Raw genomic sequence first — 17,417 nt, 5'->3', positions numbered from 1 at the left:
GCTGACCACACGCTCCTCCTATCCGCATCCTCAGCTGAGGATGACACGGCGGTCGGATGGTCCCGATGGGCCAATTGTGAACTGAAGACGGAGCGCTAATGATTTCCGAAATGAAGCGTTCCTTGTATCTAGCTGCAGCTACCATCCCCCGTTCAAAGTCAGTTAATTGCCGTCTTGCGGCCGTAATCACATCGGAATCCTTTTCACATGAATCACGTGAGTACAAATGATGGCTCTGCCAGTGCGCTGTCCTTTTGTAGCTTGTGTACACAATACTGCCTCCATTTGTATATATGAATATCACAAACCCATGACTATCCTCACCTCAGTGTTCAAAACATCAGATTAAGAGAGTTTTTCAAACGAGAAACGCCAGTGCCACCAAAGAAGAGCAAGAGATGCACAGCCCACGGCCTTTCCACGCCATCTGAGAAATACTTCTTCAAAAACTGCAAGAATAATGAAGAAGCATAAAATCGATTGTGATCTTCTTACCACCAGCCAGGACTTAAGCTCCTCTGAGATTTGTGAAGGCTAATACACACTGAAGCACCAAGGAAACTGGTATAGGCATGCGTACTCACATACAAAGATATATAAGCAGGCAGAATACGGCGCTGCGGTCGGCAACGCCCGTATAAGACAACAAGTGTCTGGCGCAGTTGTGAGATCGGTCACTGCTGCCACAATGACAGGTTATCAAGATTTAAGTGAGTCTGAACATCGTGTTACAGTCGGTGCACGAGCGATGGGTCACTGCATCTCCGAGGTAGCCATGGAATGGAGATACTCCAGTACAACCGTTTTACGACAGGAATCCGGTAAAATTGCAAATCTCCGACATTGCTGCGGCCGCAAAAAGATCGTGCAAGAACGGGACCAACGACGACTGAAATGTTCAACATGATAAAAGTGCAGCCCTTCCGCAAATTGCTGCAGATTTCAATGCTGGGCCATCAGCAAGTGTCAGCGTGCGAACCATTCAAAGAAACATCATCGATATGGGATTTCGGAGCGGAAGGCCCACTCGTGTACCCTTGATGACTGCACGACACAAAGATTTACACCTCGCCTGGGCCCGTCAACACCGACAATGGACTGTTCAAGACTAGAAACATGTTCGCTGGTCAGACGAGTCTCGTTTCAAACTGTATGAAGCGGATGGACGTGTACGGGTATGGAGACAGCCTCATGAATCCATGGACCCTGCGCGTCGGCAGGGAACTGTTCAAGCTGGTGGAGGCTCTGTAATGGTGTCAGGCGTGTGCAGTTGGAGTGATGCGGGACCCGTGATACGTCTAGATACGACACTGACAGGTGAAACATATGTAAGAATCCTGTCTAACCACCTGCATCCATTCATGTTCATAGTGCATTCCGACGGACTTGGGCAATTCCAGCAGGACAATGCGACACGCCACACGTCCAGACTTGCTACAGAGTGGGTTCGGGAAGATTCTTCTCAGTTTGAACACTTCCGCTAGCCACCAACCTCCCCAAACATCAACATTATTGAGCATATCTGGGCTGCCTCGCAACGTGCTGTTCAGAAGACCTCTCCACCCCTCGTATTCTTAGGGATTTGTGGACAGCCCTGCGGGATTGATGGAGTCAGTTCCCTCCAGCGTACTTCAGACATTAGTCGAGTCCATGTCACGTCATCTTGCGGCATTTCTGTATTCTCGCGCGGACCCATTCACGATATCAGGCAGGTGCACCAGTTTCTTTGTCTCTTCAGTCTACGATATTCCTAGTGAGTGTAGTAGAAGTTACATAGGACAAACAATATGTAGGCTTACTGTAAAATAACGTCTCATTGAACACCAGTGATATACAGGTCAAAAAGTCTGTAGTGGCTGGATTACGGGAATGTTAAGATACTGAGTACAGTCCCATCCTAATGGGATTCAATGGTCAAGGAAGCTTTGGAAATTGCAATTAGCAGGCAACCTGCTCAAGCGAAACGAGTGTTTCCAGCTCAAGAACACATGGAAACCCCTCATTTCACGTCTCCGCTTCCGAAGGAAATTGTTGTAACTCTTGACTTCCGAGCATTCCGAGATACGTGTCCTTAATAATCAACCAAATACTTCCTTAGCACTAAGGATTCACTGACTGCGCTTGAAATGTTTTACTCTTAAAGGAGTAAAATTTTATCTATGACTGACGCTCTTGTTAGACGAAAATTAAGTTTTCGACTGTGTGACGATGGGTATTCGTCCATGAAAGTATGATGCTGCAAATTTCATACTCAGCGCTGACTGTCAATTGTACACATTGACGCTAAGACGGTATGTTTAACACAGAGGGCTTTAGCGCAGAAACGGACTTCTAAGACTCAGCAAGATGGAGGACGAATTTCAATTGGCGTCTGTGTTCGGCACAGATATCATCTCACCCTTACTCTAACCTCCTTGCTTGTTATCAGCCATGTTACCAACAATGTTATCTCTGACGCATGTGCGTTTATTCCACAATGTAAAGCGGTTTGTACATTCACGAGCCAAAACATTATGACTATCTACACAGATTGTTTGTCCGTCTTCGTAACGAAATACATCACCGACTCTGTGTATCAGGGATCCGACAGTTTGTTGGTAGGTTTGTAAAGGTATGTGGCATCAGATGTCTGTGCACAGGTCATGTACCCACAGTACACTCTGTCTGCAGACCACAAGTGGCCCATCGGGATCATTCGACCGCCGTGTCATCCTAAGCTGAGGATGCAGATAGGAGGGGCGTCTGGTCAGCACACCGCTCACTCGATTGTTACGATGGTTTTCTTTGACCAGAGACGGTACTATTCGGTCGAGTAGCTCCACAATTGGCTTCACGAGGCTGAGGGCACGCCGAAAAATGGCAACAGTGCATAGCGGCCTGGATGGTCACCCATCCAAGTGCCGGCCACGCCTGACAGCGCTGAACTTCGGTGATCTGACGGGAACCGGTTTATCCACTGCGGCAAGGCCGTTGCCACAGGTCACGTAATTCGCAGGAATAACGAGCTGCTGATTTTAGTACGTGGTAATGGGCACCAGATAGCAACCCAGATTGGTTCAATAGGATTTACATAAGGCGGATTTGCTCGCCGAGACATCAACGTGACTTCACTGTAATGCTCCTCAAACCATTTTAGCACGGTTCTCGCTCCGAGACGCGGACAGTTATAATGCTGAAAGACGACATCGCCGTCGGGGAAGCATGAAGGGATGCAGGTGGTTTACAGCTTTCAACGTGTCTTCGATGACAACCACAGGTCCCACGCAAACGCAGGAGAATGTCTCCCATAGCGTAATACTGCCCCCACCAGCCTGTGTCCGTGGTGCGATGCACATTTCGATCCACCGTTCACCTCGATGACGGCGCTTGTGGAGACGACCATCGACCTAGTGCAGCGAAAGTGTGATTCACCCGAAGAACCAACACGCTTCCGTGGATCGACGGTCGCATCCCGATGGTCCAGAGCCCTCCGCAGTTGTAATTGACGCTGTCGTTGGGTCGACATGTCAAGACGTAGGGGTGGTCTGCTGCGAAGCTCCATATTCAACAGTGTAGGATGAACGGTGTTCCCCAAAAGTGCCTACATCAGATTTGTGGTCTTTTTGCGGAGATACCTGTTCTAGTTTACAGAGGAGACAAGCCTCCGAATCCTAGGTTCTGTGCAGAGTCGGTACGTCCAACTATTTAGCGCCTTGTGGTAGTTTCACTGTCCTACCTCTTTCGGTAGATGCTCACGACAGTGGCACGTGAACATTCGACCACCTCCGCCGTTTACGAGACACTCGTTCACAGGTTCCGCTTAATAATAATCTGCCCTTTCTCAGACTTTCTTATTTCAGTGGATTTCCCCATTCGCAGCCCTTATGTCCGCTAGGGTGGTCCCCCGTCCGTGTCTGCTCCGCTTACATACATTTATTACCTCGTCACGTGGCCGCAACGTCACCAGGCGGCATCCAACGTCGCCTTGGGCAGTGGTCGTAATGGTTTGGCTGATCAGTCTAAGTCCGGCAAGCGACTCACGCTGAGAATCGCTGAAAGGTCGGCAGCCAACATATCGGTACAAGAATTAACAATATCGCAGATGCACCCAAAAAAAATGATTAAAACTGTATGCCCGACCGAGACTCGAACTCGGGACCTTTGCCTTTCGCGGGAAAGTGCTCTGGTGATAAGTTCCGCATATCATAGGGGTGTCCGGGTACTTCTGATGAGGTAGTGTATTTACCTTACGTTATGCCCGCATGTTCCAATTTCGACAAAAGATAACAAAATCATTATAGAGGACTTTTTTGTCACCTCATTAAACGATGAAATCACCATGTGGCCACTGTTGTTTCTGGTAATCGGAAGCGGAATTGTGCGGATCCAGTTTTCAAAAACTATCTGACTCTGATTACTGCTGATAGAATTAATTCTTACCCTAATTAATATTTTTTCTGAACCAAGAAGATTCAAAATAGCAAAATTTTTGGTGCAATTGTTTCAACAACGGAGTATTTAATTGAAGATTCATTTACTGTTCATGTCTTGTGAACGTTTCAAAAAAATTCGTAAAAAAGGTCACATATTTGATAAATGTGAGTGTTCGGCAATCGTGTAATCAAACAATACCTTTTTCCATTTATTTATGCACAAACCGCTATATCTGTTTTAGTTGAGGATCAATTGCCACTTCCTGCATCAACCATCGATCCTCTTCAGGTTTCCAGCTTTTCGCCACAGATTTCTAGAGTTGCGACATCTCAGTATACAAGAGCATCTCCTGCAAAAAGCCTCACGGGACTTCCGAGGTTCTTTAATAGGTCATTTATATACTGCTTTCTTCTCCGTCCGAATAGACCTTGGAGGGGCATGTGGTTAGCACACCGCTCTCCCGGCCGTCTGTCAGTTTATGAGACCGAAGCCGCTACTTCTTAATCAAGTAGCTCTGCCTGTCTTGCTAATCTGCACACCAGAGGATGCTCGTCTGTGTCCATAACATCACAGTGGACACACAATGGGGTGTCTGCGAGGTGAATCCTGTGAAGGTGTGACTGACATACTTGCTTCCCATTGGCAGTAAGGTACCATGCAGACTGGACTACCACCTGACCACTATGAGCTCTAACGTGTGGCACCTACGCACAGATACATCAGTTACTTAATAGACACGTAAAACTTCTCTTACGATTTTCCCAAAATTGCCAGATTAGTGAGCTGTAACACTTGCACATTATGTTATGTTAATGGCCTGCTAAAGGGGTCAAAAGTTTCAAGTAAATCCGTGATCCCAACGCCGTGGCCTCCCCTTGTCAGGTGAAGTCCAACAACAAGTCAATTGCTCCTCTGCTGACAACACCATTCCCCACTTCCCATGTTACGTCTGCCACAGATGGCCCCTGCCAAGCAGACTACACTCAAGACACCCCTGTGTACCATATAACATACACAAGCACTTGCAGGCGCAACCAAGAGGAAAACAATTCCTCAAAACAAATAGAACTTGCTAGAGACTAATGCGAACCTTTTTCTGAAGAGGTCGCCTCACAGACACAGGGAAAGTTGGAGTACCCCGCCGGCCTCCGCTGGCTTTATAAGGCCAGCGCAGCAACAGTACAGCCAGTTCCTCGCCGAGCTAGGACTAGCTCCCACGGACCTCACCGACGCTCTTGATGAATGGTCGTCTACAAGTTATTTGTTTTTGTGCGTATATAGTGATTGTTCGAGAAGTGTAGTTTAGTTTCAATAAACGACATTATACTGAGTGTTCTACAAAACTCAGTATTCACCATCCCACCTCCTTATATACTGGCGGGTAAGCCCATCGTGACATCTGGTGATTAAAACTGTATGCCCGACAGAGACTGGAATTCGGGACCTTTGCCTTTCACGGGAAAGTGCTCTGGTGATCAGTTCCGCATATCATAGGGGTGTCCGGGTACTTCTGATGAGGTAGTGTATTTACCTTACGTTATGTCCGCCCGGCTAGCCATGCGACCTAACGCACTGCTTCCTGAGCGAAAAGGCGTGCCGGTACCCAGCACAAATCCGCCCAGCGGATTAGTGTCGAGGCCCAGTGTGCTCTAACTGCCGAAACCTGAAGTAAAGCAAACTTAATACCAAATGTGTCAAAACAGAAACCACGCGCTGTTATTGTTTTCTGGGCCGCCGAAGGGTAAAGACCTGAAGACATCCATTATAGTACGGTGCGACAAGGGATGCTACTATTTCACGATAACGCATGTCCCCATATCGCAAATGTATTAACGCAGAAGTTACGCCAACTCAAGAGAGAGGCATTCGAGCATGCTTCCTTTAGCGCCGATCTCTCACTATACGACTATAATAACTTCGATCCCTTAAAAAAGGCCGTGAAAGACTGACGATTGCTCTCAACTTCATCAACTCAGCAGGACACAGTGTTTCATCAAATGTGTATCTTCAACCCGGTGTGTCGCTGGGATAATTGCCTCAATGTTCACGACGATTTGGACTGATTAGCACACCGATTCTGGACTGTACAGCCTTCGAACGGAAATTTTTTGATCGCCCTTTTCAATAAAGAGATTACCTACTTTCCTCCATCTGCCCTGTTTTCGTTTGACTGGACCTTATAGCTCAAACACATGCTGCTGACATCTTTATTTGTGCTGTATGAACATTCACTACAGGTACTCATAGATTTTTGTGATATTCATTTCCATAAGGGCCCAAAGCACAAGCTATAATTTTGTTGCTCTACACTGCTCAATCTACGGTTGGCAAAGCAATTTATATGTCACTTAAAAAAACAAGCAGATTTCGTGCCTGAAGTGAAGAGGGCGTTTAATTTGAACCTCAAGCTGCAGAACACACTTAGTGAAAATGATAACCAGGATAATGAAGTGTTGGTATATAGTATGTGTCGAACATTTAGTAGCTATTCTTCATGTTCCAATTCAAGCTTCACATTGATCACACACATTTCAAGTGTTCAAGATGTTATTTTACCTAGCATCAACATGAAAACTTTGTGAATTTACATCAGAAAAGTGGCTGCCTGGCTAGCAGCATGGTGTAATGCTCTGCTTCCCGAGTGGGAAGGCATGCCAGGCCCCAGCACAAATCCGCATGGCAGATTAGTGTCAAGGTCCGGTATGCCAGCCAGTCTGTGGATGGTTTTTAAGGTGGGTTTGCCCACCTGGTTGGCCGTGTGGTGTAATACACTGCTTTCCAGGTGGTAAGCAGCACCTGGTCCCTAGCACGAATCCGCCAGGCGGATTAGTGTTGAGGTACAGTGAACCAGCCAGTCTGTGGATGGTTTTTAAGGTGGGTTTGCCCACCCAGTTGGCCATACGGTCTAATGCACTGATTTCCAGGCGGTAAGCAGCACCTGGTCGCCAGCACGAATCTGCCCGGCGGATTAGTGTTGAGGTCCAGTGAACCAGCCAGTCTGTGGATGGTTTTTAAGGTGGGTTTGCCCACCCGGTTGGCCGTGCGGTCTAATGCACTGCTTTCCAGGCGGTAAGCAGCACCTGGTCCCCGGCACGAATCCACCCGGCGGATTAGTGTTGAGGTCCGGTGAACCAGCCAGTCTGTGGAGGGTTTTTAGGCGGTTTTCCATCTACCTCAGCAAATGCGGGCTGGTTCCCCTTATTCCGCCTTAGTTACACTATGTCGGTAATTGTTGCGCAAACGCTGTTTACACATACGCATACACCGTAAATACTCCACCACGCAAACATTTGGGGTTACACTCTTCTGGCATGAGATGTTCCTGGGGGCTAAGGGGGGGGGGGGGGGGGGGGGGTTGGCACACTGGTGGCCGAACCGCACACAATAACCCTGGATTCGGTGTGGGGCAGCGGCGGGGTGGGTGGACTGCTGTAGCCTGAGCTGGGGTTGTGAACCACTGAGGGCTACGGCGGGTCGAAGGCTCCCCGTCGTTTCTAGGTCCCGGGTTCAATAGACAATACCTTACGTTGCTCGAAGAGAGGAGTGTAATGCAAACCTGTGTCACAGTACAGTGTGATGCTGCATGTCGCTGGAGGCCTCTGCTTGTCTGTCCACAGGCGGCGGACGCGGGCGGTTCCCTGTACGTGCACATGTTCGGCGCCGCCTTCGGATTGGCCGCCGGCATCACTGTGCGCCACGGGGACGCCACGGCGCAGCGTCGCTCCGATACAACAGACTCGTTCGCCATGCTCGGTGAGTCACGTCCACTCTGATACTTTCTATGTGCCAACTGTCGGCTTCGTGTCCGCACTACTCAGTAGAGCTACCTGGCAAGTAGCCCGTCGTTGCCACGGGTAATATATACTGACGGATTAAAAAATCGCAGAACCAAGAAGTAAATAATGTAGAGGAATAAAATTTTGGGAATATACACTACTGGCCATTAAAATTGCTACACGAAGAAGAAATGCAGATGATAAACAGTTATTCATTGCACAAATATATTATACTACAACTGACATGTGATTACATTTTCACGCAGTTTGGGTGTAGAGATCCTGAGAAATCAGTACCCAAAACAACGAGCTCTGGCCGTAGTAACGGCCTTGACACGCCTGGGCATTGAGTCAAACAGAGCTTGGATGGCGTGTACAGGTACGGCTGCCCATGCAGCTTCAACACGATACCACAGTTCATCAAGAGTAGTGACTGGCGTATTGTGACGAGCCAGTTGCTCGGCCACCATTGACCAGACGTTTTCAATTGGTGAGAGATCTGGAGAATGTGCTGGCCAGGGCGGCAGTCGAACATTTTCTGTATCCAAAAAGGCCCGTACAGGACCTGCGATATGCGGTCGTGCGTTATCCTGCTGAAATGTAGGGTTTCGCAGGGATCGAATGAAGGGTATAGCCAGGGGTCGTGACACATCTGAAATGTAACGCCCACTGTTCAAAGTGCCGTCAATGCCAACAAGAGGTGACCGAGACGTGTAACCAATGGCACCCCATACCATCACGCCGGGTGATACGCCAGTATGGCGATGACGAATACACGCTTGCAATGTGCGTTCACCGCGATGTCGCCAAACACGGATGCGACCGTCATGATGCTGTAAACACAACCTGGATTCATCCGAAAAAATGACGTTTTGCCATTGGTGCACCCAGGTTCGTCGTTGAGTACACGATTGGAGGCGCTCCTGTCTGTGATGCAGCGTCAAGGGTAACCGCAGCCATGGTCTCCGACCTGATGCTCCATGCTGCTGCAAACGTTGTCGAACTGTTGGTGCAGACGGTTGTTGTCTTGCAAACGTCCCCATCTGTTGACTCAAGGATCGAGACGTGGCTGCACGATCCGTTAGAGCCATGCGGATAAGATGCCTATCATCTCGACTGCTGGTAATACGAGACCGTTGGGATCCAGCACGGCGTTCCGTATTACCGTCCTGAACCCACCGATTCCATATTATGCTAACAGTCATTGGATCGCGACCTTTTTCTCCTTTTTCTCCTTACACGAGGCATCACAACAACGTTTCACCAGGCAACGCCGGTCAACTGCTGTTTGTGTATGAGAAATCGGTTGGCAACTTACCTCATATGAGCAGGTTGTATGTGTCGCCAACCTTGTGTGAATGCTCTGAAAAGCTAATCATTTGCATATGACAGCATCTTCTTCCTGTTGGTTAAATTTCAGAACTTAACACTGCATTATCACAGGTTAATGTTCGCGCGACATAAGCCAATGCAAATGTGGAATGTTGGTATATGAACAACCGCCACAGTGTAGAATGCAAGCATGTAAATGTGCGTGCATTGTGTTCACAGGTTCCGAATGTCGGTTTGTGAGATGGAGTTCCATTCCCGTTGCACTTGCTCTGTCATTACAGGGACGGCTGAAGCTGTTTCTGGATGACGCTGGAGTTGTCCGATGATGTCGCTTAAGCGCTCGGCTGGAGACAGATTTGGTGATCGAGCAGGCCAACGCAACATGTCAGCTCTCTGCATAGCATGTTGCGTTACAACAGCGGTTCGTGGGCGAGCGTTATCCTGTTGGAAGACACCCGTTGGAATCTGTTTATAAATGGCAGCACAACAGTTCGAATCGCCAGTCAGGGTGCGTGGGATAAGCACGAGGGTGGTCCTGCTGTCATATGAAATCGCACCCCAGACCGTAACTCCAGGTGACGGTCCAGTGCGTCGAGCACTCTGGTTCCAGGCCGTCAACTGGCGTCCTTCTAACCATCACATAGCCATCACTGGCACCGAGGCAAAACCAGCTTTCATCAGAAAACACAACAGACCTCCAACCTGCCCTCCAGTGACATCTCGCCTGACATCACTGAAGTCGCAGACGGCGGTGGTTTGGGGTCAGTGGAATACAGGCTACAGGGCAGCTGGTTCGGAGCTCTCCTTGAAGCTAGCGATTTGTAACCATTGTGTTACTGCAGTGCTAACTGCTGTTCAAACTGCTGATGCAGATGCACACGCGACACAACGATACGCCTAGCACGATGGTCTTCCGTGTCGGTAGAGCCACGAGGCCGTCCGAATGTACATTGTGACCACCGCCGCTAGCAATGATGTACAGTGGCTACATTTCTTTCTGCAATGTCGCAGAAGCCACACGCCTCTTCTCGTAGCTCTGTTAGACAACCTCGTCCATCTCAGGGGATGTTGATAATGGCTTCTCGTCTGAAAGACATTCTTGACCGACATCAACTCACCTCGTCCAGTCTCAAAGGTAACTCTCACGTATTTAAAGCAAACCTCGTTTGCATCCTCGTAGTGGTTCTACTGGCGCCAGTCTTACGCAGCTGGCGCAAAATCTGGATAGACACCATCTTCCAGCTGTGGAAGCACGCCTACCAACTTTCGTTTATGTCGCACAACTCCTTTTTGGTACTGCGATTTTTTTCTGCGGCATTGTACCTTCGGTTGAGCGGGGAGCAGCAATCTTCATGTGACGTATTTCCTGTTGTGATCGCTCTAATGGGTGACATGAGAAAAATGTCTCATGGTGGAGTATTCATTACCTGACTAAGTAAATTTATTGAATCTGCCCACGAAGGAGGATTTTTTTGTCCTCGAGTTTTCGGCTGCTGTTAGGAAGAAACCACCGACAAGAGGACTGCGCCTATTCGTCATCACTTGGCACAAACAGGCTCTGTTTAGAGAACAATGGTCTACACTGACGTGACAAAAGTCGTGGGATACCTCCTGATATCGTGTCGGATCTCCTTATGCCCGACATAGTGCAGCAACTCGACTTCGCATGGACTCAACAAGTCGTTTTAAGTCCCCTGCTGCAGAAACATTGAACCATGCTGCCTCTATACCCGTCTATGTCCGCCCCCGGCAGCTCAATGGTCAACGCGACAGAATGTCGATCCTAAGGGCCTGGGTTCGATTCCCGGCTGGGTCGGAGATTTTTTCCGCTCAGGCACTGTGTGTAGTGTTGTCCTAACCATCATCGTCTCAAACCCTATCGACGCGCAAGTCGTCAAAGTGGCGTCAAATCGGAAGACTTGCACCCGGCGAACTGTCTACCTGACGGGAGGCCCTAGTCACACGACATTGTATTTCCCCGTCCGCAATTGCGGAAGTGTTGCCACGCAGGATTTTATGCACGTACTGACCTGGAGACTATGTCCCATAAACGTTCGATGGGATTAATCTCCGTCGATCTGCGAGGCTAAATCATTCGCTAGAATTGGACAGCATGGTCTCCAAACAAATTGCGAATAGCTATAGCCCGGTGACATGACACATTGTCATCCATGAAAATTCCGTGGTTGTTTGGGAATATAAATGGCTGCAAATTGTCTCCAAGTAGCCGAACCTAACCATTTCGAGTCAGTGACCCATGTAAACACGGCCCACGTCATTAAGAAGCCTCCGTCAGACTGCACAGTGCCTTGTTGAGAATTTGGACCCGTGGCTTCATGGAGTCTGTGCGACTCTCGTAAGCTACCATCAGCTCTTACCAACTAAAATCTGGACTCACCTGGCCAAGCCACGGTTCTCCAGCCTTCCAGATCCAACCGATATGGTCACGAACCTTGGTGAAGCACTTGCAGGCGATATCGTGCTGTTAGCAAAGACACTCCCGTCGGTCGTCTGCTGCCACAGCCCATTAACGACAAATTTCTCCGCGCTATCCTAACGAATACGTTCGTCGTACGTCCCACATTGATTTCAGCCGTTATTTCACGCGGTGTTGCCTGTCTGCTAGCGCTGACAACCCTACACAAATGCCACTGTTCTCGGTTGTAAGTGAAGGCTGCCGGCCATTGCTTTGTCCGTGGTGGGAAGTAGTGCCTGAAATTTGGTATTGTCGCTGTGGATCTCGGAATATTGAATTCGCTAACGATTTCTGAAACAGAACGTCCCTTGCGCCTAGCTCCCACTACCATTCTGCGTTCAAAGTTAGTTGATTCCCGTTGTACGGCCATAATCATGTCGGCAATCTTTTCCCAGGAATCATCTGGCTACAAATGAATGCTTTTATACCTTCTGTACCCGATACCACCGCCAAATGTACATGTGCATATCGCTATCCTATGACTTTCGTCAGTTCAATGTATACAGGCTCATTTACTGACGATGTGAGCTTTCAGGAACGAAGAAGGAAGGTAAATGTATCAAACTGAGGTATGGGACTGCAGTAGAGAAACGAGTGAGTCGAAAGTTATAAGGGAAAATCGTTTTGATACTTCCGACAATGGACTACATGTAGCACTACTGTTGTTGCTTATATTGTGGAGTATCCCGTCTCAAACAGCACTTGTTATTCGCCAGCAACTGTGGTTGTAACATGATCGAGTCCTACCTCACTTTGGACTGGGGGTTCGTGACCATCTCGATTAGACATTCCCTGAAAAGTGGACAGGTAGTGAAGATCCTGTTTCATGGGCACAACGTTCACCTAATCTCACCTCACTTCATTTCTCCTTGAGTGGGCTTGTCGCCTGTCGAGATAGATATATGAAGATGGTCTCTGTTCTTTGAGACACGTCCGAAAGAACAGATACCATCGGTGACCATGCACCTCTGTTAGAATGAAATGATAATTACATCAAGACCCTAAGCTGTCGACAGGCGTCGATATACATCAACGGGGACAGCTGAAAATGTGTGCCGCGACCGGGACTCGAACCCGGGATCTCCTGCTTACATGGCTGACGCTCTATCCATCTGAGCCATCGACGGCAGACTGCAGGGATTTATCCCTTGCACGCTCCCCGTGAGACTGACATTCCCAACTTAATGTCCACACACTACATTCGTAGTGTTCCTGCCCATTACACTCTTTACTCGCGGCAGACAATCTTACTGAGTCCCGTAAGAGGTCGGCCAATGCGTGTACATCCAGCACAGAAGAAGAAGGTCAATGGCCGGTTAGCCTTAACTATATGAAGATCGTATCTGTTCTTTCGGACATGTCTGAAAGAACAGAGCCGCGCGGTATTAGCCGAGCGGTCTTAGGCGCTGCAGTCATGGACTGTGCAGCTGCTCCCGGCGGAGGTTCGAGTCCTCCCTCGGGCATGGGTGTGTGTGATTGTCCTTAGCATAATTTAGGTTAAGTAGTGTGTAAGCTTACGGACTGATGACCTTAGCAGTTAAGTCCCATAAGAGTTCAACAATTTTTTGAAAGAACAGATACCACCTTCATATAGTTAAGGCTAACCGGCCATTGACCTTCTGTGCTGGACTTACGGGACTCGGTAAGATTGTCTGCCGCGAGTAATGAGTGTAATAGGCAGGGGCACTACGAATGTAGTATGTGGACATTAAGTTGGGAATGTGGGTCTCACGGGGAGCGTGCAAGGTACAAATCCCTGCAGTAGCACTATTCTCTGTGCCCTCGGTGGCTCAGGTGGATAGAGCGTCTGCCATGCAAGCAGGAGATATCGGGTTCGAGTCCCGGTCGCGGCACACATTTTCAACTGTCCCCGTTGAGGTATATCAATGCCTGTCGACAGCTTAGGGTCTTAATATAATTATCATTTCATGTGAGATAGAAGACGAGGTCCTGGCAAGAAGTCTTGCTGCCTGCGCCACTGTTCCAGCGACATCGGGGACATTAGAACGGATACGGGATAACACTGTGCGGCGACGCCACGCCTGCATTGACGCTGGGAATGCCATTTTGAACAACTTCTACATCTACATCTACATCCACAACCATACTCCGCAAGCCACCTGACGGTGTGTGGCGGAGGGTACCTTGAGTATCTCTATCGTGTCTCCCTTCTATTCCAGTCTCGTATTGTTCGTGGAAAGAACGATTGTCGGTATGCCTCTGTGTGGGCTCTAATCTCTCTGATTTTATCCTCGTGGTCTCTTCGCGAGATATACGTAGGAGGGAGCAATATACTGCTTGACTCCTCGGTGAAGGTATGTTCTCGAAACTTCAACAAAAGCCCGTTCCGGGCTACTGAGCGTCTCTCCTACAGTCTTCCACTGGAGTTTATCTACCATCTCCGTAACGCTTTCGCGATTACTAAATCATCCTGTAACGAAGCGCGCTGCTCTCCGTTGAATCTTCTCTATCTCTTCTATCAACCCTATCTGGTACGGATCCCACACTGGTGAGCAGTATTCAAGCAGTGGGCGAACAAGTGTACTGTCTGGCATCTGCTTTACCGACGATCAACTTTATATGATCATTCCATTTTAAATGACTCCTAATGCGTACTCCCAGATAGTTTATGGCATTAACTGCTTCCAGTTGCTGACCTGCTATATTGTAGCTAAATGATAAGGGATCTATCTTTCTATGTATTCGCAGCACATTACACTTGTCTACATTGACATTCAATTGCCATTCCCTGCGCCATGCGTCAATTCGCTGCAGATCCTCGTGCATTTCAGTACAATTTTCCATTGTTACAACCTCTCGATATTCCACAGCATCATCCACAAAAAGCCTCAGTGAACTTCCGATGTTATCCACAAGGTCATTTGTGTATATTGTGAATACCAACGGTCCTACGACACTCCCCTGCGGCACACCTGAAATCACTCTTACTTCGGAAGACGTCTCTCCATTGAGAATGACATGCTGCGTTCTGTTATCTAGGAACTCTTCAATCCAACCACACAATTGGTGTGATACTCCATATGCTCTTACTTTGTTCATTAAACGACTGTGGGGAAGTGTATCGAACGCCTTGTGGAAGTCAAGAAACACGGCATCTACCTGTGAACCCGTGTCTATGGCCCTCAGAGTCTCGTGGACGAATAGTGCGACCTGGGTTTCACACGATCGTCTTTTTAGAAATCCATACAGAGTATATTTCTGTACAGAGTAGATTTCTAGTCTCCAGAAGAGTCATTATACTCGAACATAATACATGTTCCAAAACAACTGATGTACATGTAGCAGCTTGTTAAACTTGTACAGGTAAATGGATTTCGTTATTACTGGCTCGTAAACTTAGGATTTTCTCACTCTCTTTGACGTCAAGTGCGCTGTTACTTGTCCTTCAAGAAGGCAAATTGGCTGGTGGTGTTGGAGAGTATTCAGCGGTAATTCTATATGTCATAGTGAGGATTCGGAAGGTGGGGCTCATAGTTCAAGGGTTGTGCGAGGGCGAGGCGGAACTTGAGTAGATTTTCGGTTATACCTTTCAAGACAGTCGGCTCTGAACTATCGTCTCTTACCACAGATTCATACATTTACCACACTCTATCATCCCTGAAAATCTAACATCATCACGGAATCACCCAGCATATTGTAATATTTCAGAATAAATTTTTTTTAAATACTTACAAACTAAAAGGAAGAAAATTGTGTTGTGTATTAACGTTGCGAATTTGTTTGTGTGGTTGACTGTGTCTTGTATTTAATGTATCATAAACGCACCAGGTGCGATCTAGACATATTTGATTCCATGAGATTACGTCAAATAGATCGGCTGCTCCAATGTGACAGTGTGAAATTTCACTGAACCCCACTCCATGGCTGACGCTCATCTCGCCGGACTTCCTGGAAGCGTGACGCCATTTTGACGTCACGTGCAATATCGACAATCGATGAGGCAGGCGCCTTACTCATTTTGGCACATTTAGCTCTTTTGTATTGTAAGTTGCATTACGCCGTTGCAAGGCGACGGCGCATTGAAAATGTATCACAAACACGCTTTCCTCATCATTGAACTTCAGTGAAGAACGCATCAATATAATCCGTCAAGAGACACTATGACAAGCGAGATATGGGGTGCAGCTCTAGTTTAATAGATAATATCGTGGTTTACAGAGTCGATGGTTGTATATTCACATCCGTTCTCAACATGTTCTGGGAATGTAATACAAGTATGTTCTGCGTAAGCGCGCCCGGCTAGCCGCGCGGTCTACGCACTGCTTCCCGAGAGGGAAGGCGTGTCGGTCTCTGGCACGAATCCACCTGGCAGATTAGTGTCGAGGTCCGGTGTGCCGGACAGCCTGTGGATGGTTTTTAGGCGGTTTTCCATCTGCCTCGGCGAATGCGAGCTGGTTCCCCTTATTCCGCCTCAGTTGCATTATGTCGGCGATTGCTGTGCAAACAGTCTCCACGTATGCATACACCATAATTACTCTAGCATGCAAACATTTGGGGTTTCACTCGTCTGGTACAAGACGTTCCCGGGTGGTTCATTGGGGGCCGAACGGCACAATAACCCTGGGTTCGGTGTGGGGCGGAGGTGGGGTGGGTGGAATGCTGTAGCCTGTAGTGGGGTTGTGAACCACTGAGGGCTATGGCGCGACAAAGCTTCTCCGTCGTTTCTAGGTCACCGGTTCAATACAAACGGTTTTCTGCGTATTCGATGTCGTTTAAAATTTGCCTCTGATTATAGAACGAAGGCTGAAGCAAGTATTTGGCTGTTTATTTCCCACTATGTTCCAATTTCACGCACTCAGGCAGGAATTTAAAAGGACAGCTTTAATTGTTGAGACTGAAACTAGCTGCAATAAATTTCATGTTCTTCCATCCCACAAATATATACACTACTGCCCATTAAAATTGCTACACCACGAAGCTGACGTGCCACAGACGCGAAATTTAACCGACAGGAAGAAGATGCTGAGATATGCAAATGATTAGCTTTTCAGACCATTCACACAAGGTTGACGCCAGTGGCGATACCTACAGCGTGCTGACATGAAAAAACTTTCCAACCGATTTCTCACACACAAACAGCAGTTGACCGGCGTTGCTTGGTGAAACGTTGTTGTGATGCCTCGTGTAAGAAGGAGAAATGCGTACCATCACGTTTCCGACTTTGATGAAGGTCGGATTGTAGCCTATCGCGATTGCGGTTTTTCGTATCGCGACATTGCTTCTCGCGTTGCTCGATAGCCAATGCCTGTTAGCAGAATATGGAATCGGTTCAGGAGGGTAATACGGAACGCCGTGCTGGATCCCATCGGCCTCGTGTCACTAGCAGTCGTGATGACAGGCAACTTATCTGCATGGCTGTAACGGATCGTGCAATCACGTCTCGATCCATGAGTCAACAG

General features: G+C 48.1%; 1 protein-coding gene and 1 non-coding gene across 2 annotated transcripts in view; one reads left to right on the top strand and one right to left on the bottom strand.

Moving 5' to 3' along the window:
- The window catches only part of LOC124716693 (ammonium transporter Rh type A-like), a 184,269-nt gene that overhangs the window by 79,852 nt on the left and 87,000 nt on the right, over positions 1–17,417 (top strand). Inside the window, exon 4 of the mRNA XM_047243234.1 lies at positions 8,031–8,166. Within this exon, the coding sequence (XP_047099190.1) occupies positions 8,031–8,166 (136 nt within the window). The remainder of the gene's footprint in view (positions 1–8,030; positions 8,167–17,417) is intronic.
- Trnat-ugu lies at positions 13,051–13,125 on the bottom strand. Its single transcript has one exon. It is a non-coding gene; the product is annotated as a tRNA-Thr (tRNA).

This window comes from Schistocerca piceifrons, chromosome 9 (assembly GCF_021461385.2).
Source record: "Schistocerca piceifrons isolate TAMUIC-IGC-003096 chromosome 9, iqSchPice1.1, whole genome shotgun sequence".
NCBI classification, from domain to species: domain Eukaryota; kingdom Metazoa; phylum Arthropoda; class Insecta; order Orthoptera; family Acrididae; genus Schistocerca; species Schistocerca piceifrons.
This window is presented reverse-complemented; position numbering and strand designations above follow the sequence as displayed.